The sequence below is a fragment of the Copadichromis virginalis genome, linkage group LG23 (assembly GCF_057382275.1).
Source record: "Copadichromis virginalis isolate Kocher_CV1m ecotype Utaka linkage group LG23, C_Virginalis_male_GT1.1, whole genome shotgun sequence".
Lineage (NCBI taxonomy): Eukaryota > Metazoa > Chordata > Actinopteri > Cichliformes > Cichlidae > Copadichromis > Copadichromis virginalis.
In genome coordinates, this window is record NC_140639.1 from 3,547,198 (window position 1) to 3,571,408 (window position 24,211).

General features: G+C 40.3%; 2 protein-coding genes across 3 annotated transcripts in view; both read left to right on the forward strand.

The window, feature by feature from the left end:
• Positions 1–1,064: 1,064 nt before the first annotated feature.
• On the forward strand, positions 1,065–7,686 carry lpxn (leupaxin). The gene is made up of 9 exons (XM_085449195.1): positions 1,065–1,150; positions 2,146–2,231; positions 2,397–2,464; positions 2,830–2,926; positions 3,248–3,490; positions 3,620–3,793; positions 4,338–4,419; positions 4,501–4,649; positions 6,216–7,686. The coding sequence occupies exons 1-9, from the start codon at positions 1,117–1,119 to the stop codon at positions 6,480–6,482; spliced, it is 1,200 nt and encodes a 399-aa protein (XP_085305321.1). The 5' UTR covers positions 1,065–1,116; the 3' UTR covers positions 6,483–7,686.
• Positions 7,687–22,182: 14,496 nt separating this feature from the next.
• trabd2b (TraB domain containing 2B) overlaps positions 22,183–24,211 on the forward strand; it is a 67,959-nt gene continuing 65,930 nt past the window's right edge. For both annotated transcript variants that reach the window (XM_085449020.1, XM_085449021.1), the window contains exon 1: positions 22,183–22,636. In XM_085449020.1, the coding sequence (XP_085305146.1) occupies positions 22,523–22,636 (114 nt within the window). In that variant the 5' untranslated portion in view covers positions 22,183–22,522. The remainder of the gene's footprint in view (positions 22,637–24,211) is intronic.

Consider the following 24,211-nt stretch of genomic DNA (forward strand, 5'->3'; position numbering starts at 1 on the left):
TTCCACCTTCATACTGTTTAGTATAACGACAGCATAAACTGTGTCAGTGTAGAGGATGGAACAGGACAACTCATGAAACACCTGCTCACATCTTGTTAAATTCAGTTGTGTTAATCCACAAAGTGCAGTAAACCTCAGAGCAGCAGCAGCCCAGATCATCTGATCACAGCCTGTACACAAAAGAAGATCTACAAGAGCTCAGAATAGAAATTGCGATTCTTTTCCCCACGCTGAGCCACTATAACTGATTTTAGGGTTCCACCACGTGCTGAATCCCGCTTTAACCCTGGGCTATACTCATCTTCTGTTTAGAGGCAAAATCGCCCTCTACAATGTAGGCGACAGAAAATAGATCTCTTTTTAAAAAAAATGTTCCTTCTTTTGCGCATTTTAAAAATCACACATATTCTTTATGAGTATAAATACAGAGTGCAAAGTTACATTAAAAAGTTTATTTAGGAACTTTCCAGCAATGTGTTTCACAAGTTTAAAGTGAGGTTAACTTAAGGTGAAGACCTCACTTGACTCTCCCCTGCTACATGTGATGCTTGCACTGCTGAGAGAACTGTGAACAGTGGAGTCAGAGCAAACTCTGCTGGGCAAACACTGTCATGACACAGCTTCAAAATGATCTTTTCTGTCCTATTTTCTGTATCTGTGAACCAAAATGTCAGTCTGACTCTGTGTTAGTAACACGAGGATGTTGAGTTTTATCAGCGCCATGTTAATCAGTAATTAAGAGAAGCTGATTTTTTCTACCACTTGCAGTGGAGGTAGTGTTACAACATAACACACACTTTGTTTGAAGAAATATGCAATAAATATTTAACAAAAGCACAACTCTGTCGGTATCACACTTGCACTGCTTTAAAACTCTCACTGTTTTCATCTTCAGGAAATAGTCAAACCTCCTCCTAGCTACTGACAATTCTTCACACAGCAGCAACCGAAAACACACCTTCCTCACAGGAAGCGACGGTTTTGATCAGATCAGAAATGAGTTCAGTTGCCTTAGCAACTAACCAGCACACACACACACACACACACACACACACACACACACACACACACACACAAAGAAAAGAAAAAAAAGCCACCCACTCACATTCAAGTTTTATGCTGTCAGAAGGAACCAAAATGGATGAGCTCGGTAAGAACTTTCTGTCATGTTTTACCTTCATGAATGTCCTCAAACTAATCGATGGTACAATTTAAACTGAGGTCGAAACTGTTAGCAAAATCAGGAGTTGGTGTGTTGACACCATGACATCAAGCACAGCCAGTGCTTATGGAGTATTACCACAGTCTTGTGTGTTCTCAGACTGATTTATACAGCAGACTCTAAGTACAATATGTAATGTACTCAATGATCCAGCTCATTAGAAGGAATTTTTATACCACTGTTCTTGTGTTTTACCTCTGATTCTAGGGCTCTACATGTAGCGATTCACTACAAATCAAATACAATGTAACATTTAGAATACAGTAGAATTTTACAAGTCTTAACGAAGTCGTTTAATTCGCATACTGGAAATGAAATAAGGGTGACGGTCAAAAGGTAAGACAAAAAAGAAAAATTCTTTTAATTTCACAATGTCAAAAAATATTTTTCTGAGGTGCGATGATGTTTGAAGATGATGATCTTTACTGACTTACTGACATTGAAAGTTAAAGTCATGTCTTTAACTTTTTAAAATGAACCTTTGTCTTTTTTGCTACTTCTGCTACTTCTATGTAAAATACTTACTCATACAAAGCTTCCCATTTCCCTAGATGTGTGGTTTGCCCTGTGTGAAGGAGTGTTGTATTTGTTGTAACAAATGTCACCAGATTCTTGCAACATTATCACAAGTTTCACTTCTGCAATGTGGTATGCCCTCACTTCCTGAGGAACGCAAGTTGCATGAGCAACCTTAGTCTGCTAGCATCTTGATCTGTGTATTGAAATCCACTGTAACTTACTTCATAGAAAATATTTCACTATACATAAATTATATGCATACAGTCTAACAGTTAACACCCACAAAGGACAATAAGTGTGAAAGAGCAATGTGTGCCGTACAAACGTTATGTAATATGAATATTTGGTTGCATGAGTATTTTTTCTGAGGTTTAAAGATTTATTGTGTGTGTTTCCTGCCGCAGATTTGCTGTTAGAGGAGCTGGCCCTGAATCCAGCGGGTTCAGACAGCGTCCCTGAGAAAAAGAGCAATGATGCAACAAAAAGAGAAGTAAAAAGACAAAACTCATTAATCATGAGCTTATCCTGTTTCTGCTTTATCCCCCATTTCATTTGTAGATGAACCTGGAATTCTAAAGAAAACAACTTAAAACCTAACATGTAATTTAATTTCTTTAAGTACAGAAACTTCAGTATATGTTGGTTGTGTTCGCAGGTGCCAAGTAAAGTTTGTGTTGGAACTACCAAAAATGGAAAAGTCTCAAACTCCTCAAATGTGTACAGGTGAAGTTCAAAGTTGAACCCGATTCATAGTGGTGCTGCATGAAGATCATTAGCTTAATAATTTAAATAATACATTTTAATTAATTTATGTATTTCTTTTTAACATTTTAATGCTAAGGTTTTTCTTTCATTCAGACCACACCCAAAAAGAGGAGAGCAAATACCATGAAAATGAAAGCATTGTTCTTCAGCATATTCTGGCCTTTATGTAGATGTGCTTTATTTTCTTAAGGTCTAAAAGGTTAAGAATTTCCAGTTATATTTTTGCTATGGTTCAGAAATGCAACCATTTCAATTATTAATGATGTTACAGGATGTCAGTTTTGCATTTTAAAACATTCGTGTTTTTCCTCTCTGGGATTTAGTGATGTTCCAACTCCTGTGCCAGCTTTTGTGGAACCTGACTCACCGACTCAGGAGCTGGACTCAATCTTGCAAGACCTGATGGGTCTAGCTGAAGGGGTTAGTACTACCCCAGTGCGGAAATACATATTTTATAAATATTGAAAGTAATCTGTGTTGCCCCTTTGAGCTTATTTATTTAAGTGTGAAGCCTGAAAAACTATGTCTATCTATTTTCAAACATTAGTAAAATGACATGGTTAACAACAGAGGGCAGCATTGTACTTATATCAGACTCAAGCTCTTGGACCAATAAGCATTTTGTTCTTAAACATTAAAAATACTCTGATTAAATATAAAATAAATATAATAGACAGCTAATATATTTTGAGGAAATATGTACATAAAACTGTTATTCCTACATTTTGTACCATAATTTAGGATCTAGAACCTCCAACTGACCCACCATCACTTACACAAAAAAAGCAAACAGAAGGTGGAAAACAGGCGAGCAGCAGCAGCAACACTCCAGCGGCTTCAGATGGAAAAGCCACAACGCAAAGAAAGAAAACGGATATGATAGATGACCTGCTGGGAGGGTTGAGCACTGACTTGGAGAAGATCGGTGTACGGACCACAGCCAAGGGCCACTGTGCTTCCTGCAACAAATGCATTGTAGGAAAGGTACAATCTGGACCTACAGGACACAAAGAAGAGAATTTGTCACACTGGTACCAAATTGTGGAAATTCAAACAAGATGAAAGAGATCAAAACCTCTTGTTCCCTCTTTCACTGACATTTCCTTTCTCCAGATGATCACAGCACTGGGTGAAGTGTGGCACCCCGAACACTTTGTGTGTACGGTGTGTAAGATGGAGCTGAGCACCACAGGCTTCTTTGAGAGAGACGGACGGCCATACTGTGACAAAGACTACCATCAGCTCTTCTCACCACGCTGTGCCTATTGCAAGGGGCCTATTATGCAGGTGAGGACAACTGTATTCATATATAACCCTGCCTCTGCATAGAAAGTAAGATTAAAATAAAAATAGGTGTTAATATGATCTCCACTAAAGGATGAAATTTCATGTTTTAATGAATTCACTTTGGTGGAAAATGCACATAGAAAATGACCAAAATACCAATCTGGAACTCTCTGGTATCTAAATGTCACTCAAATTCAGCTGCGCTGTTGTTTGATTTAAGCTATAATTTGTTCTGTCATATAGTACATCAATTTATTTACACAATAATCTTTTGAAGATTGGATGATGACATACAGTAGTATGTAATCAATTTTTCTCAACATATCCCACATGTCATTCTAATAGAGAAAACACAAAACCATACTGGGATTCTGCTGCAGACCAAAGTCATTAATCAGAAACTAATGCAGCTTCTTCTATGTTCCACTTTGTGTGTTTCACAATTCACATTTTTGTGTTCCCTGACATTTGAACATGTGAGATGAGACAAACCTTACTAATCCTCAAAGGAAGTAAATTTATGATATATTTTGGGCTGCTTTAGAACATCGTGACAGCTCTGGACCAGACCTGGCACCCAGAGCACTTCTTCTGCGCACACTGCGGAGGCTTGTTTGGAACGGAAGGTGAGAGATTTGTGGATTATTTCTCTCCAATTGAAACCACAACTTTAGCAAATAACTCACTGCATCTTATGCCTATCCTAGGTTTCCTAGAGAAGGATGGGAAGCCATATTGTTGTAAGGACTTCTACTACCTCTTTGCTCCAAAGTGCTCAGGCTGTGGGGAGTCGGTGCGGGAGAATTACCTGACTGCAGCCAATGGCACCTGGCATCCAGAGTGCTTCGTCTGCGCAGTGAGCCTCTTACCTCAGACCACACACACAGCTCTGGCTTGCATACGAGCCTGAGAATAAATGAGAAAAGATACCCGCACGTTAGCTTTATTTGCAACATTTTGACCTCAACGCTGATGAAAACCATATGCCTGATGAATACTCTGCTGTTAGAAATGATGCAGATAAATCAAGGAAGTGTATTCCTCAGTGTGGGTATCTTTTACATTCTCTTCAAATCTATTTCTGTATGTAGCATCTGGTCAAAAATGGTTCAATGTGCAGCTCTGCTTTACTTAACATGTGCAAGTGTAAAACATAAAATGCCATCAGTAGTAAGAGACAAGCAGGAGCAACTGTAATATTAAGAATGTATTCATTGTTTTTCTGGCAGGTACTGAAATATGAGGTCCATAAACCTGACCATAAAACATATAAAGGGCATTTTATTTCTTAATACCTATCACTTAAAATTATAATTAACATATCTTAGTTAATCATTAATCACAAACACCAACTACAACTACTTATTTTATACAAACCAGTCATTATCAATAAGGTCAGTTGTACCTGCTACCTAATAACCTAAAACTAATTCCAGCAGGCTGAAGGTCAGACACTCCATAAAAAAGGATGACGTGGACACTCAAAGGTGGAGACTTTTTAATCAGCCTACTGATAAAAATAAATAAAACAGGTCATACAATTTAGGACCCTTGAACTTCCCCGCCACTTTTTCTGTTTCACAGCAACAGTAGAAACGTTTCCATACCATGAGTCATTTGCGTCCTGTAAGCCCCAGATGAAATTCCCCTGAAAGAGCAGTCATTAACACGGCTGTCACAGTGTTATTCTCATCACACATTTGCTAGTCATTAATTGCTTTATTTTGACTGTAATCTGTATGAAATCAGGCTAAAACTGTGACGCAACATCTATTGTTTTAGTTTGTTTTGTCACCAACACTGAGCAAACCAGCCCTTTGATGGACACAGATAACTCAGGTGTTCCAAGGCTTTGGAGCTGCTCATGCTGGTGCATAATAAATGGAACAGTGCCACTGGTGATGTTAAGAGTTACACCTGTGCTTTTACTGCTACGGTATGACAAGTCAAAGTGTCGGCCAAGAGAAACGACCATAATCAAATTCAGTGCTGTACATGTAGGTTCCAATTATGCTTTAGCGGTTATTAACAGATTGTTAAAAGAAACACAGTTGTAACACTCCTTTAGTTTTCATATTAAAGGTCCATGCCATGTGATTTTGTGGCGCCGTCACTTCATTATCTGGCTGTAACAGTCAACCATTTTCCAGGCGCTTGGTTTCCCTTCACATCGTAGACATTTAAAATGAATGATGGATTTAAAGTCTTTTACTTTCTCTCTAAAAGTTATCACTCTGCTGTATGTTAAGCAGTGTTGGGTATGACGTGTGGGTTGGGTTTGGCATCACTGTGTCTAATTGAAACTGTTATAGAAAAATCAAGAAAGTTTAACTGTTGGAAGTTTAAACTTCTTCCTCCATAACACCATGCCTAATTTTACATAACGTTCTATCCTCCCTACTGCCCCTCTTCCTCTACGCAGGACTGCCTGAAGCCCTTCACTGATGGAATTTTCATGGAGCTCAATGGTCGTCCCCTCTGCTCGCTTCACTTTCACTCCAGGCAAGGCACTGTGTGCGGTGGCTGCGGAAAGCCCATCATCGGCCGCTGCATCTCTGCGATGGATCGCAAGTTTCACCCCGAGCACTTTGTGTGTGCCTTTTGTCTGCGGCAGCTCAGCCAGGGCATCTTCAAGGAGCAGAAAGGGAAACCATACTGCTCAGCTTGCTTTGACAAACTCTTTGTCTGAGATTTGCACATGAGTAAGATGTAAATAATACAAAACAACAACAAAAACAACAAAACATTCAAATGCTACATTACTATCTTTGTTGAGTTTAGACTGTCTCGTCTGTGTATGAATGACAAAATAAAATGAAGCAATTGTACAGTCTCTACATTACAATTCATTGTTCTATTTGTATATACAAATTCTCAGTAGATCATATTTAAAAACCATTACGGTGAATTACATGATAAATAGCATGTAACCGTAAGAAAAACATACATTGATCATGGATTAAATGAAGGGAACATGCTAACATTGTTACATAATTAATTAGATGGTTATGAAAAATACAAATTTTCCCCATTATAACAATAAATGTGAGGACTGAATGGTTCTAAAAGGTGTATTGCTTGATGTAAAATTTATGGGATTTCATATATCATGATGACAAAATTTATAGGTGGAGTAAGAATAACACATGTGTGCTGTTTTAGTCCACGCTTTCCATTAAGCTACCCTTAGTTTGCCGTAAGACTTGGCAGTCCAGATATGCTCTCTCGCAGTATGGAACCATTTGTCAAGGTGTTTGTCTATGTGGCCTGATAGCTTGTATTGGCAGTAACTGGCACTGAATCGGCATGCCAGCCCGAGTTTCCCCTTACCCTGACTGACCACTTGGCCTCTGGCGTGCACTGAATTCAGACAACCTCTTCATTTTCCACACAGGCTCTTTTATAGCTGTGCACGGAAGATTAATAGAGGTGGTGAGGTTAACAAAGGTGGTTTGAGAAAGAGCTCCTTCACATCACTGCATCTCTTTAGAAACTCATTTTGACTGCTGAGGGATGACAAAACCACAAAGTGTTTTAATGCTTTTTAGGCTGTCGATGTATTTGAGCTCATTTTGTTATTGGCAGATGGTGCGGATGATACGTGACAGCGAAGCATTTGCAGCCCAGTTGGGATGTACTGTTGTTCTAATAGAAGACAGATTTCTTTCGTGTGAATATTGTAATCAGTTCTGCAGAATCACATCATGAGAAAGTTTGGACTAAGCTTTTGAATTCTCTATCACAACTTATGTATTTAAATATATTCACTTCTTCTTTGTCTGATTATTTTTTAGCCAAATTGCTTTTATCTGATATCAAAATTTTGCTGAATTTTTGACTGACGAATCAGTTAGCTAAATAAATTGAAGGCTAGTTTCTTCTAGTATGATGTATTACCAAACTTGCCAAAATGTTTTCACTGTTATTAACCCTAAAATAATGAGTTCAGTGTTATTGTCAGTGCCAAACTGTGTCTTATCTTATCAGTGATCTTCAGATGAACACTGGCTACTTTTCTAAGCTTTCTTAAGTTTTGCTTAAGCAAGCCACTTGTGCTTGCATGTGATGTTAGTGTGTGAGCGGGAATGGAGGTGTGCATTAATCATGCTGTCATCACTTTCAGACCAGGTCCCTTATGGCCTCTACAGAATATAGACCTTGCATCATGGAAGAACTGTGACTGTGTTATGTTCAGTCAAAATCCACAATTGTAAGTGTTTAGTAGTCCAACATTCCTCTGCTCAGATTGCTACCAAGGACTTACTATAATGATTTTTAGAAATGCAAGAAGATGCCTGACACATTTGCTGCTGTGTTTCCAGCATGAGTCATGCACAGAACATCATCTTGGGATATGATCTGATTGAAGACCTTGGCATGTAAACTGTAAAATTTCACCCTGTCATATGATAGTATTACACATATCTCTTTCTGGATGAAGCACTTTTACAAATGATTGCTATTATTTGTGGACCTAACACTCACAAAACTGTGTTATGAATGGAAAAAACCCATAATTTAATGCTATATTTCCACTAATGGCTTCAAAGAACTAAATGTAAACTAACAGTTTAAATTAAGATTTGCAAAAAACACGTGAGCATTACTCACAGCTATCCAGTCTCAAAGCAGTGACTAAATAAAATCTGACATTCACAGAAATATATAGGCGTTATCGTATGCCTTCTACAATATTTTATGGAGGATAGGGAGGAAAAGTGCCCTTTGGCACGTTTTAAAAAAAAGAGAAAACATGAAATGCAAGCAGGGGTCTTTTTTAAATGGTGGCTGAATAAAGCACACTCTGTGAAAAGAAGAGAGAGGGTAAGGCAGGTGACATTTACAGCAGTGAAACAGAGTACGGACGGTCTGGGAGCGCACTGGGCCATGAGATGGCAACTAGAGCTCAATGGGGGACGGAAAAGGAGTGGGGAGTATATCGGGACATAATGGATACTGGTGCTGAGGGACACAGGGTGAGGAGGGCAGGGGTTGAGGAGTGTAGTTGTAAGAGTTTCCCTTGTGTGACACTGAAACTCAACACTCGCCTCCTCTCCTGTAAAATGACTGTGTCCGCTTGGCCACCCCTGATGGGGATGGAGGGGAGTCTTGTCCAGATCCATACAGCCCCACTGCAGGTCACACTTGGCTTGTCCTGCCATACCTAGTAAACCGAGAAACTTTGAACTCATAACTGTCAAACAGGACTTTGGCTCAGACCAGCACATTAATCAAGACATTTGCTTCTAGACACATCCATGAAAAACACCATCTTGAAACACCTCCGTTGCAGCTTTGTCCTGACATGGTGAAATTACAGCTTCAGTCCGAGCAGTAAAACGCAGACGGTTCAGGTTACTGCAACATCATTACCGGTACTGTCAATGCACAGCATATTTCTAATAAATGTAAACAAGTGATTGGATGTGTTAGGTATCTAGTTAATGAAGATAACACAAAGCAAATGACATCTAATTTAAAGTAACAAAACTTAAACTGAATGAATTTGTTACATCTTTGTTGGGATAATAGATAATTAGCATCAGTTTTACACTGCTAGCATTCTAGAACATATACAATTTGAGATATACACAGGTGAGATGGCAAAATTCAGTCAGGCCACAACTTTTCAAAACTTCTCTCTATTGCTGGCCATTCCAAAATATATTCTCTCAGTAAAGGAGAGCTTCATGTCTCTTTCTTATCATGCAAGAAATGCTCATTCATACATTATAGAACAGGAAAGCCTCCTGTTATTCTGATATAAAGACGTGTCATTAACCATCTACGTATACTGAGGATAATGCACGTCTCAAAAAACATTAGCGCCTGTTACCCTATGAAATGAAAGGGTTTCTGTGTAAGAGATTTACATGAATCCATTTTCAACAGCAGAGGAAAAGTGACAACTTCAACACCTCGGTAATTACTTCCACACAGAGAGAAGTTTAGCTGGAGTGCGGCTCTACTTTGGGTGTGTTTGTTTTGGCCTTCTGCTAACACAGGGTCACAGGTATCGCACCTGATTCATGACTGCCTCCTCTGTCCAAAGGGAACTTCTTGTTGTCCTTGGCTGAACACTGAGTTCCCCTCACTATCTCACACTCCCTCACACACCGGCAGACGTATAAATGCACACACACAAACCTCACAAACTTGTAAATACTATTTGGGGATTTTCTGTTCGTGCCATCTTGGATTTGGTTTACATAATCACATACACAGACATGCACAAAAACAACACATGAGTGGAAAAGGCTTTGGCCACATATTAGGAATAATTTTAAAAAAACTAAAAAACAACTTATGCACGCTCCCAAATCAGTTCAAACATGTGCGGACTCTTTGGGTTTGGTCAACAACATCACGCACAGATGCAAAACACATGCACATGCATAAATATATAAATGGCTTTTATTAGTTTGGTGTCTGTCTCTCAGTCTCTCTCTGCACAGCCTTCTTTTTTTTGGTGACACAAAGCGTATCTGTGCGAACATCACTGCCCTCCCTGTGTGCTTGTAGATCCTTAACCAAGATAACTTTAGGTCTCCAGTTTTATGGATTAAATGGAGCCAGCTCCAGAGGTGGACTTAATGGGTGGTTCCCAAGACAACTTCACCTTCTTCTCCTGTTGCTTTGCTACACATCTTTGTCTCATCTCCCTCACATCTTCTGCCAAGTGTCTCAGCTGGACCTCCATGCTCAACAAGGAAGAGCTTGGAGAAAGAGAATGAGAAAGACAGCATGGTGCATTTTATCTGGATCCTAATAACTCCATGGATCAAACTGGCTGGGGTTATGAAAAAGATTTATAAGACAGTCAGTTCCTTCTGTATGCTAGACTTTAGTATCAAGAAGATAGATGGTTTCATTATGCTTGCTCATTGTGTCCATGTGTGGATTTACTGCACAGTGTGCCAGAACTTTACACTCTGTGATATTTTCAGGGAAACCTCTCTTGCAATCAATGGATCACTTAATTAAAGCCTTCTCGTAACTGTTAGAACATGCTTTGAATGGTGGTAAACCTGCAGTGATTTAGTTTAGTCTCACATGTCACTGTTTTTCCAAATATGGTCCAAAGGTAAAAATTAGGTAACACATCTCAGTCTCTGTTGGAGCTCCACAGGTGCCCTCTGTTGTTTGTATGAAAGATGCTTGATAGTTAGGGCTGGAGCTTTGGTTCTTTAAGTTGCAAGGGTAAGGCTTGAACCAGAGGTCAGACATTGAGCATAACAGTGGCTCTGATCCAAATCCGCCGCCTTTGTAGCAGCCACAGCATGGATCATTATAAGATTTGTTTTAAAGAGTGATGGTTAACTGCAATGCAGCCCTGTTGCCTAAGAGTTGAATGGTCTCCTGGGTTTAGACAAACTTGGAAACGTTTGTTTAGGGCTGGGAAGCCCCACCAGTGGAAGATCAGGGTTGGCTTGTTGATAAATCACAGCCACTGTAGTAAGAGCCCAAAAGGCCAGCTTCTAGTCAAACTTCACACTAGCCCGCTTTGAAAATCAATCTGAAACTTTGTGGGAGCAAATACCATTTTAACCCTGGAAACACCAATAGGAGTTTACCACAAAATCATTAGCAGGTGTCTATTTTACAGCACCTCTGGTAAGTTTGACTGCATGTTAATTTAATTTGCACTGAGAGGATTTCGGTTTGCCCAGGTGACGGATAAATTAGCAGCTCACTCAAAAACTTTGGGCTGGTGGAGACATTTTTGTAACTGCTAATCCCCCAATGCTTTCTGTGACACCTTGTTCCCACTAAACCCATTAAGACGCAATCATAAGCCCTCATCTGAACCCAGGCTTAACCAACAGCTATGTGTTGATGGAGCTGGGGTTACTCCTTAGCATAAAAATGATTTAGTGCACAGTAATTCTAAACCACTGCATTGCTTTCACCAATAAAGATTTCTTCTCTCTGAGGGTATTCTGCACGTTTTAAAAATGGAATATTTAATTTTCAAAGAGCCGTTCTTTTTAAATGTGTTCATTGTTTAAACAAAATGCTGAAATCACTGAAACTAAAGAAATGCACAAGTGATTCAAATTCTTTTTGAAAAGAAAAACACTCTTCATTAGGTGTAAGTGTATGTTTTTGTGTTTTTTCTGTTTTTGTTTGAAAGTAAGTTATATTGTTAGGGGGAAAAATGTTGTTTACCCCTTTTAACTGTAGTATGTTATGTTTGACATCACAGTATATGAGAAGATGCACTAATGTTTCCTTTTTATTGAAAAAAAGTTTCTTTCTTTCCTTTATCAGATACTTACTCTCTCTCTCCCTCTCAGACTTTTTTTTTCTTTTGCATACTTCATAATCACATAGCAACCAACAAAGCCAAGACAAACAGGAACACACGGATTATTCAGTCATTTTTATCAACATCTTGTTCACTTTCCTTCCCCGAATGATGTCTGGCTTTGTAAATATTTCCACTAAACAGTTGAGTCTCCATCAGGGCTTACGGTGGGATTAGAGCTCAAATTACTGACTCTGTGGCTCATTTACTCTCCGAATCCACGGTTTTCAGAACAAAGTTGCATGTGGACATGTCCAGTGATATGATAATAGCATGAAATGAGAAACACATTTCTCTTTCCAGTGCCGCAGAAAGGCTTTTATGTGTAATGTTTGATGTTACAAGTTGTAACACATAGAGGATGTGAAAGGCAAGCGCAAGGACAAAAGTAAAGGTTTTCTGTGCTACGATATGAAACTGAGAGAAATCTAGGAAAAACAACAATTATTCGAGTCAAAATTTGTAATTAGCGTTCATAGTTTAGCTGTAACAAAATGTGCACAGCAGAAGTAGCAGTAGACCAACTTTTCTTTAATTATCCTCCTGTTATCGTTACAGTTATGACTGCACTGTTTACCCAGCAATGACTCATCTTGCATCAGGTTCATGTCTTGTCAAAAAAGTGGTTAATTTACTGTGGCGACAACATCAGTTCGAACCACAAACAACACCAGGCTCATTTTGGTCACTGGTGTTGAAAAATGTTCTTGGCAGTGTTAATGAATAACTTAAACCTGCATCATTCTGTTATTGTTATCTTCCTGTTCTCTCTGCAAAGAGGAATGGATGGCAACAAGCCATGCCTCATTTATCTTCTGCGATATTATCACTGAATGCTGCGGCATACACACTGCTGTCGGACCATTCAAACACAGTGTTCCACAATCTTACTCAGGAAACGAGGGCGAGTAGCAAGATCATTTGTGTGATCATGCGGTTGCAATGTGGCATTACAGCATGAAGTTAAACCAAACCACAAACCATGTCAAACACGATTTCAAAGATGCAGTTATTTGCTCTAGTGGCAAAACCAGTATAAGCATTAATATAATAATGGTTTTATTTTCTACTTTATTTTTTAAAATGGTCTGAAATGTGAATGGGACATTTAGCAGGTAATAATTCATGACGCTTTGCTTGCCTTCACTTTCAGAGACCTCCCACTTCTGTTTCTATTTTCTGTTTCATGTCAGAGCCAGTTTGGCTGCTCTGTGAAGGTAATACAGGAGTCTATGGGAATATTCAAAATTCATTTTCCATCTTTTTTTGAACCAACTTCATCCATGTAATAGCTCTATTTTTGACCAAGAAGTTCTTTTGATTTTTGACCATTTTGAGCCAAATGTTTGACGCCATCGATGACTCAACTAGGTAAATGTAATTGTTCTTTTATTAGCACAGCAATTTTCAGCAAGACACAATTGAATGGGAGGTTCTCTATAGATTAACCAGCCTTTTAACATGATAAAATTACATTAGATAACACAGCTTGCAACTGAAATATGGAAATGATTGGCTAATCCAATTTAGTGTAATAGGAGGATGGAGTCCCTTCGTGTCCCTCCGGTGGGTGAGAGACCGGTTTCACCCTGGACAGGATGCAATCGATTGCGGGGCCAACACAGAACGATCAATTATCAGTTAACCTAACATGAAAATGGACTTGCACATTGAGAACATGAACGACCCCAACCAGCAGATTTGAACCTGCTGTAAGATGAATGTGCTGACCAGTGCACCACCTAATTTATTAAACCATCTGTTTTCAATTTCAAGTTACTTTTTAAGTAAATGCGTGAAATATATCCAAAAACAAAGAAGATTTCTCAGTGACCTCATATTGATCTTGTTGTCTGTTTACTAGTCAGACAAGGCTTCTGTCTTTAGAAGGTCATGCAAGAGGCAATAAAGATAAATACAGGAAGCTAGATTACCTCAATTTTTGTGCATCATTTGATTTGGCTGTAAGAGTTCAGAGCAACAAATTCAATATGACTACCAACATGTGACTGGTGGGCTATGACAGTATAAGGGAGCGACAGAATAATATAAAAATATAAAAAAGAAGGAAAAGAAAGGGAGACTTATGAGCAACAGAATCCAAAAGCCTCTTCACCAGACCAGAGGACCACTGTTTCCTGTGTGCTCGAATTACTTTGTAAATGTTACCCTGTCAACCTCATTTTAAGAGCCTCCGATATCAAAACAGAACTCAGCCATCTCTGGGCATGTGCAGTGTGGTGACTGAGAGGGCAGCACATTGGTTTAGATGTGACTTTCAATCATGGTGATGTGCTTCAGCCCAGCAGTCTATGCTAGGCTCAACTCTGGCTCATAAATCAATCTCGCTTCGACTGCACAGCTCAGAGCTCCCCAGAGTGTTACGCACGTTTTTTAACTCTCTGCAGTCAGCTGCTATTGTCAGGCATCTTCATAGTCACTGGTTCATCACTTCAGTCTCCCTTTGTCATGAATCACACAGCTTATGTCTGCACTGTACTGTATATGTACAGTGCAGACATATTATAGATGAATGGCCAGCAAATTTTACTAGAAAGGGATCAAGTTAAATATCAAAGGTAATGAGTGTGAAAATGCTTATAAATTGAACGTTTTATTGTTTTATTGCTCCAGAGATAGCAGCAGACTAGACTGAACAGCTCAATACCCAATCGAATTACTGTGTCCTTTTGGACCAACATTAACGGTGCCCTAAGGATGAATAATACTTACTTTGTTAAACTGGTGAGGTTTTCTGGGGGCATGTGCAGGTCAAAAATGGGCCTGTCGCAGAGACAAAGGCCTTGCATATTACAGTTACTCCTAACTTTTCATAGCAAATTTAATTTGAATGATCTAGTTATGACCATTACAAAACATCGTCTTCACCATCAACTTGTGATACTTTATGTTACAAATTGTTTGTAAATGTTACTAGCTAATATGCTAAGCTGTCGATGATGATAATACTGTCACGATACCAACCAAACATCGGCCTGATGGTACCAGGTCTGGGCTCACTGGCCAATCACAACAATGTTAGCTGATACATTTAACATATGAGATCAACCCCGTTCGGCTTAAAAAAGCAGAATATCGCATTTTTCTCCATACATATCTGCACTTGTCTAGAGAGATTATTTATAAAGTTGGTCCTATTTTTGAAACTAAATACTTCCAAAAAAAAAAAAAAGAAACTAAATACTTCTGTAGAATGAAATACTGCAACAACAGATCCACTGAATTGTGTTCACTTACAGAGAAAGTGCTGGGAAACGCTTACACGTCGACTGATACAGTTTGTATTTCACTTACTGTATTATTGACTTCCCTGTTGGGGCATTAAGGCTCAAACTTTGCCCCCCCTGGGACCTGAGCATTGGGGCTCAGTCAGATTCAGAGTATAATTCATCTTCTGTGAGACCAGGTGGAGACTGGAAGCTGTCATCGCAACGTTATTGATGTGTTGCATTTAAGGCATATTCTTGGCTCAGACTGCTACTAAGGAAGTAAAAATAGTCTTTGCTCAATACAGTGATATTACAAAAAAATATGAAGCTTGCTTAGAGTCCAAATCTAAGACAATGCTTAATAATTATAGGCCCACTGTCATTTCTACCAAGGTAAGTGGTTAATGATATTATTATACACATCACAGCATAACAGACTCACATCCTCTGAGCTCCAGGCAAGACCATAAATAAATCTAGACATGAAAGCAGGGGCGAAGCTGGTGTGTTTTCCTTTTTCAGTCTCATACTGTAGATTACAGTATAAACCGTGACACATGTTCAGGATCAGCTGAAGAAGCAGAAAATTACCTCTCTGGATTTTTCCTGAGAGAACTATTTGTGTATTTGTCTGTGCCTGCGTGCCTGTGTGTTTGTGTATTTAGTCATAAGGGTCATGCTGTTTAATGTGTTTCGGTTCTTTGTGTGTGTTCAATTCAATCATACGCACAGTACTGCTTAATATGTTCCCTCTGACCTAGTGCGTGTGTTTGTGTGTATTTTGTCATAGAAGCCATGCTGTTTGACATATTTCAAAAGCATGTGCATGTATGGATCTGTGTTTATATCGGCGGCTGTGTGGGTGAATGTGTGTGTGTGTAGCTTAGTAGCGCAGTCTGCTTCTCAACAGGCTCTGGGCCTGTTGACAGCTCCACCGCTCCCTGTCAACCACAAGAACAGCTCTATGTGTGAGTGAAGAGTAGCAGTAGGAACATTGCCCAGAAAGAAGTCTGGGGTTTGTGTGTGTGTGCATCTATGTGTGCGTACCTGTATCAGTGTCTATGCATGTCTGAGTCTGTGTGTTTATCTGAGCCAGGTTGTTATTATGGAGACAGATCTTGAAAATGCCCTCCTACTTCTCATCCTCCACTGCTCTCGTTCCACAAACCATTAATTTTAGGCATTTGAAATATGGCCTTTAAGGCAATAAATTATGTCTGTGTTGTATCAATACAGAGCCATCAGTCAGACCTAATCATCTCCCTCTGTAGCATTCCTGTGACTCTTCACTTCAATTGCTTTCCATCAACACCTTTTCTTTTTGTGTTTCTTTTTCCTTTCTTCTTCCACCTTGTGCACTGGTGCACCCTCCTTCTTTCAGTGTCTCATGTTTAGATGAATGGGTATGTATATCTGCACCGATACATGAACTTGAGTTTGGGGGGGTTGAATTTGATGGGCCAAGTGTTACAGAAGCGCACACTGATTTTGAAAATATACAGAGCTGGAAACCAAAGGATATGTCGGGGTGGGAAAAAAGATGCCGAAAAGAACAGATGATAGAAAGAAAGCATGAAATGTCATATTGCGTTACCGCTTTCGCATCATTCAGCCCCTCCCTACCCCCAACCTTGCACTGGTTCTGAACTCATAGCTGAAGTCCAGTTTTATCAGTCACAGGGATCAAAGAGCTTTTTTCTGGAATCACACAGTTCTCAACGTAGCTGAGTCAAGATGTTATCGTTCTGAGCCTGTTTCTTTGTCTCCGACCCAAAGGAACCCAAACTGCAGATCCAGCCACTGAATTGTTTTTATACTTTCAAACACATGTTCAAACCACATGTCTGTCCAAAGCACCCAGGTACACACTATGTAGTATTTTGGACACCTAGCTTCACAGATGTGGGTAAACAAAGCTCAAGACAGTCTATGACTAAGACTACCCCCTCAAACACAGCAGCTGGCGTACAGTACGACCACAGAGAGAGATGTGCAAGAGACCAAATAAACCTTGGATAAATACAGGATAAACACACAGCGTTTCATTGCCACCAAACTAAACTCCCTGCCAAAGGCTGACTCAGGCATAAGGCCAGGCTTTGCTTTCTGTAGTCAGTGTAAAATCACAGAAACTAGGGAAAGCTGTGTGTGGAAAAACAACACGAGCAGACAGCGGCTGAACCAATGCTTCCTGTTCTCTATTGATCTTAAAGCATAATTTATTTTTTAACCTTTCATGCCACAAATTTACTATACGTGCGGCAATAAAGCATCTTCGGACAATACGATAATCTTCAAAAGACCTTATTAGTGCAGATGACCATCTTCAAAAGACGGTCAAGTTCAAACCCAGATTTCTGTCGACTTAGAGAAGAGCTCATCTGATCCCTGCACACCAGTGCAGACCAGAGGCTTTGATTTAATGATATCATAACACATGCTGTTTGTGCTCCCCAGTCAATGAAAAATTCCTTATATGGCGTTGGTGGCCTTCTTTGAACCCTGCTTGAATAAACCCCAAACAGGACACCGACAATGAACAACAACAGTATAATAGAGATTAACACTGGCAAAATATATATTGTATTACCATAATATTGTGATATTAATGGCATCCATTGTCCAGCTCTGAGATTTGGAGCAGAACCAGTATGTATGCTTAAATGACAAGAAGGGAAACATCATTATTTGTCCATACTTTATTTTTTTTTACCATTCAAATAGCCAAAAGACAGATCTTCTTAACAGCAGGACGAGCCTTTTCACTCCTCCAACTCTTCAGCTTTGGCTTTCAGGGGTAAATGGGGGAGAAGAGGGAAGATAGCAGGGGGTGCTCCAGATATGGGTAATACAATTACTAACAATGCCAGTGATCAGTGGGAGAGAGTGCAGTGCATCATGGGGTGACTTTGCCAGCCAAGCCTTTGATGTAAGAGAATTATAGGCTCTAGAAAACAAACACAAGATATGGCTCTCTGTGAAAGCGTCAGTATGTGTGCACATATACAAAATGACCACAAAAAAAAAATACAAATTATGATCAAAACTGCTGCTTTACCAAAATCTCAGCATAGAAACCATTTCCACAATGACCTTAGAAGTACATTGTTGCTAATAAGATGAGTCTCCTTCATCATTAAATGGAAAGTGATCAACAGCTGGCACGCATATTAAGGGAAATTTCAACATGAAGCATATTAGTAAGGTGTGTGGTCACCGCACGCTGTCAAAACAGCTCTAGTTTGTGGAAATGTACCAAAAGCATCAACTCCAGTCATCCAAAAATACTCCCTTATTAGGCGTCTTGATGATGATGGCGGAGAGCGTCCGCCGGTCCCAAAATCACCCATATGATGATTCAAATCATTTTCAGACAATCAAACAATTCAGTGACCCCAAGTAGAAATTGGAATTATTGTACATTTGCTTTGTTTTCCCACTCTTTCAGTCAGGCTTTTTCCTTTGAAGAAGCAGTTCAACATTTTTGGAAATGTACTAATCTGCCTGCTCGTTGAGAGCTTGATGAGGAGACGACTGTAACTCACATGTCTGCACAGTGAATGTGAAGCGAGAGCCAGCAACCACTTAACACAAATAACTGGAAACAGGGTGGCTGTGTGCTTTCATTCATTCATTCAGCATCTCAAGAAACTGTGAAAGTGTGAATTTTCTTTCCATGACTTAATTGTAACTATTATACAGCATGACAAAAGAACCTAAAAGGTATATTTTGAAATATTAATACATCCTAAATGCAAATCTTGATCTCATTTAACTAAACTGAACTATTTCTCTCCGACTCAGACTCATGTCTCTTCTTCTTTACTTCCCCCCAAAATAATGACAGATGTTTAAAAAAAAATCTATATGAGACAATACTCCTGAAAAAACAACCCTTGCCATGACCTCTGTCATTGTATCTCTTCCTCTCATCTTTCCCCTTCTGCTTTTGCTCATTCTGGATGAAGATAGACGTGTGGCCGTCAATTGCATGTGTTGACCTGCAACAAGAGACATCACTGCAACTACTAGGAAAAACTATTTAACCCAAATGTGCTGTCACCAAACAAATCAGTGTCTGCATGACCCACCAATGGCAGCAGAAATTCTTGGAGACTAACCAAAAATAGCCGTTACACGTTAGACTTGGTTGAACTCCTTTCCTCCTTTTTATCTCTGCTTTACTCATCTAGGGTAAACAGATACATTTTGGGCCCACTCCTTGGATTCTTTGATATATTTCACCACATAAAATTGTCCTTCTTCTCTACCACCTCCTAACCTTTACATTTTACCCCCCGTTTTTCCCAGGACATCCGGAAAAGGGAACCACAATAACCTTTCACCAGAGACTCTGTCAATATTATTACTCGACGTCTTCAAAGGAGGACAGAGGATATTAGACCCTGAGCAAGAAATGGGTGGAGGTAGTGAAGGGAATGCGTGTTTAGTCCAGCTGAGACACCAGAAAGAGACAGAAAGAGGGAGTGTCCAGTGGGGCCTTCGAGCTTGACAGTCAGACTCTGAGGTATGGAAGCCTGAAGCTATAAGCCACTCCTTCAGATTTATCATACTCAGTTTCTTTGAAGCGCAATTTTTATGCCCTCATGGTACCCATCCCACCTTGTTCTTCTTACTTTTGTCCACAATGTGCACATGCTTAATTCTTCTTCACACCACTAGGGGTCCCTGTGTACATAATAAACAAAATAGTTTGCATGCATTTCCAGCCTCAGTTACAGTTACACATCTCTGTACAGTTCACTGGATATAAATGGATGTTCTCTTTTCATGTGGTGTAGAGCACCGGTGGTGTTTATGAAGGAAATAATACTTCTTGCATTACATAACAAAAGACAAGTAATGACTCTGAGGCAAAGGTGCAGAGTTAAAATTGGGGTTTTGTGCCAGGACTTCTGCACAATATCAGACATGTGGACGGCCACAAGGACAAGCAGACAGCAGATCTTTTGAACTGAAGGGCTACAGACATTAACAGGGTGCCTTCAATCTCATATTTACTCTTTCCCTATCTGTATGCTTTCTTCTGGATGTAATTGACATATTAAAGAAAAATATGCAAAGCCAGTAAAAGTGTGGACAGGCCTATTGGCAGGATTCAGCTGCAGACTTGTTTAACATGTCAAAAATACTTTTGCAGCCGAGTCAACTCTCTTTCTCTCCCTTTCCTGCCTCCTTCTCTCTCCAACACCTCCCCAGATGTGTGCTCTATAAGTGGACGTTGCCGCGATCTGCTAACAGAACATTAACTTTAAAGTCTTCTTTCGTCCCCAGCTATATACGTGCACCATGCTGTAAGTGCTGGCCCCAGTCCAGGAATATCCTGCAGCCAGCCGCTCATAAGCCCTCTTCTAACCAGCCAAGAATGTGGAAAGCTCCTTCAAAGAGAAGCCTTCTACGAGGCGTGGTTAAAGCATGTACCTGGGTCTACAGGTGGCCACATTAGACTAGATGAAACCGTTAACTGAAGTCCCACACCTGTCTCAGAGCAAGAGCCACAAAAGGGAGAAACCGAGTAGTGAGGATGCAGAGATTAGATCTGTTTAGCATGGTTTTCTTGAGTTGTTCCTTCTGTTTCAAGTATGTGAAAATATGAGGTGGCATTCAAGTGGACCATTGTGCAAATCCATAAAGCAAAAACATGCTAACTTTTCTACCTGTCAGACTCGCAAATCTTGATAAATGACTCCCAGCGAAAGTAGTCAGAGTCAAGAGTCAAAGAGCAGAAGTGTCACAGTTTTACAACGTGAAACTTGGTTAAAAGACAACTTGATCAAAGGCACTCAACACAAACAGCCAATCTGAATGGAAAATACAATAAGGGTGCAGACGGACCGAGCTGCCCAGTAACAGAAGTGAACATGGAGTGGTGAGAAGAGGAGTGGAGAGGAGGGGAGAACATGAAAGAGGACAAAGAGCTGCTTGTCTGAGGTCTGTCTGCCCAGCCTGCCGGGAGGGGCTCGGTGCCACTTGTTTGAGGGGTCCCCATGATAAATTTCCACTACTTGACTCTGTCACGCTGTCTGCCACTTGGACAATAACTGAGGTCACAGTAGAGTAGTGGAGCGTTGACATCGGTGCCTGCACAGAGGGGCCACTATCTCTCAACACATGCGCTGATTTCAGAATGCCTGCTCCTCATCATGACTAATACATCTTAAGAAGAGTGGTGGAATGAAGATAAATAAAAGACTTCTCACAGTTGTCTTTTCTTAGACCTGTTTATTTGCATCCATTAATCATGCATATAAGGTCCAAGATTATCCATACAGTTCAAATGCAGCCTATTGCTGCAGGCATGTCAAACAGAGAAGGACAGAGATGAATGGGATCCTACTGGTGAGGAAGCACATGACAGCATTTGAAATAGTGTTCATTTACATCTTTGAAATGACTCTGCCGAAAACCAAACCAAACAAACCTCTGGACTGCTAGTACTGTGAGCCCTCTGGGCTCTTGGTTAGTGGTGACAGCCCCCCTCATAATAATGAGGTACATATACCCAATCATAGCGCATGGCTGTGGTATATAAACCACTATAGCAAATATTTCATTTAAGATCATTGGGATCAATTTAAAAAAACGAGTTCCTGAGTTCGGGTTATTAGAAAAATATCAGGAACATCGAAATGGAAACTAAATTAACTTAATAAGCAGCTAATGAGAAGATTAATTCCAATCTGCACTGTTTTGGGGGTCTGCGTGGCTAGAGCTGCTTCACTCGCGGAAACCTGTCATTTCTCTATGAACCTGTGCTCCCTCCTCTTAAAAGAACCTGGGCTGTGTGTATTATGGGTGGGGTGGGGTACTCACTCAGACCGTCCCACCTCCCTCTTTCCCAGTCAAGACGCTCCAAGTTCGTGGAGCGCAAACTCTCCAAAGAGTTTATAGCTCCTGCTTCAGGACTGCACCGGGTTGGAAGGAGCCAAGAAAAATTTAGAGCAGAAACAGATACTTTCACAAGTGGAGTGCGTCGGGAATGGCGAAGAGGCGGAATGGTCCTCTCGCCTACCTGCACATGTGAGCCCAGAGGCCACCGGTAACTTTTTTTTTTTTTGTACTTCAAAGGAGACGGGAAACCGGGCAATAACAGAGAAGACAGAGTGGGGAGAAAAGAGAGAAAAGTCCGCTTTGAGCTGACTCCTACAAGTGTCCAATAACATCGACGGGATGCTCGTTCTGCCTGGAATCAGCTGGGTCTTCCTGAGCGCGCTGCTGCACGCTGTGGCACCCTGGGGCGCTGACCGACCGGGCAGACCGAGACAGTGCGACGCTCCAAAGTCGGTGAGTCGTGTTGGGAGGGCTTTCTTAAGTCAGTGACTCTCCGTGTGCACCGGGATGGACGCGTATTTGAAAGTTAATAATAATCTAGGCTACTCCAAGCAAAGATTTGGCCCCGACAAGGTCGTTATTTAGCCCACATAACTGAATGGTGCTAATAACAACCCTACGGCTTTGTGACACTTGTTGTCTGTTCATCCTAAACACCCCTTTCTCTCTAATAACTTCTTTTTGAATTATATGGCGAAACTCCACTGAAGCATTGGGTCACTTTGGAGGGAGATTCTACGACGGGGGGCGCAGAGTCTAGTTTGTCATTAGGCTGTTTTTCTGACTTAGACACTTGTCTATAACAAGCGCAAAGGCTGATATGACTTTAAAGAAAACAGCCTACAATTTCTTATTACTTATGCTTAAATTTATAGTAACAATAACTTAAAGTTATAATAATAATAATAATAATAATAATAATAATAATAATAATAATAATAATAATAACTTTTTGTGCGTTATGTTTATGTAAATGTTCAGGTATATATGAAAGACCCTTATACTGCAGTAAAACTGTGGAGTGGGGACTTAACGTGAAGGAGACTGCCAAGAGAAACTGTTACCGTTTGCCAACTTTATGGCTGTTTATGTGACAAACGCAAGTGGGAACACCCACGGGTGACTTACTTCATTTGGGAAAGTTTCATTGACCTTTCAGAAGTGATCGTGTTTCAGTACTGTGGCGGCTTATTAAAACACTTATCGGGCATATTGGTAAAATTATGGACGTGGCTTGAACTCGCAGACCGTGAGGAAGTGCCGGAGTGCAGCCCGGACATATTCCAGCTCGGTTAATGTGCTTGCCCAGCCGGCTGTCTGACTTCCACTTCTTGCATTTTCGACATAAAGAGCGGGGGGAAAGTTAATGGCCATCGTGACTTCAAGAATCATATCCAACACTCTTTTCTGTTGGAAAAAAAATACAGCACATGAAAACTGCCCAAGAGCCCAGAAACAGTCCAAAACAAAAACAAAACGCTTGGCACTTGAGTGTGCAGAAGATATTATTAAGGAGTTGTTTACAGATCACAGACTTTGTTGTATTAGGTTGTCCTATAATAGTACTGTTGTCAGATATGGCTGAAGGCTTGCTCCATGTGATTTCTAATGCATCAGTACAGTGGTCTCTGTTTTCTGTTAAGAGTAATTACCCCCATAAAAAGGAACCCCGTGCGTCAAGGCTCGCCAGAAAAGTCAAAGCTGCCTTAGTAGAGAGGCTCTCGCCTCTTTTCAGGTCTTACACGAACACCGTCTCACTTTCCACGTCAAAACGTCTTCGTTTACGGTTAGGCCCAAGTACACGTCGTTAACGGTGGACGTGCAAAATGCTTTATTAGTTTCCGCCCTTCCAAAATATGATATGAATCCCTTCCAAACCTTTCCCGTTACTCTTCGCAGACGAGTGGCCTTGCCCAGAGTGAAAATGAGGTTAGAAACACAGAAACAAACGCAGTGTGTCTGCAAAAAATTTTGCCCTGAAATCAAATATGGTCATTTTGATTTATTTTGTCTAGCACAAGTTGGTGC

What these genes read in the sequence shown, in the direction of transcription:
- lpxn (XM_085449195.1), top strand. Translation starts at nt 1,117, where the DNA reads ATGCTGTCAGAAGGAACCAAAATGGATGAGCTCG. An exon ending in ATGATGCAACAAAAAGAGAA is followed by an intron (nt 2,232 to 2,396) that starts GTAAAAAGACAA and finishes TTGTGTTCGCAG; the next exon opens with GTGCCAAGTAAAGTTTGTGT. An exon ending in ACAAATGCATTGTAGGAAAG is followed by an intron (nt 3,491 to 3,619) that starts GTACAATCTGGA and finishes TCCTTTCTCCAG; the next exon opens with ATGATCACAGCACTGGGTGA.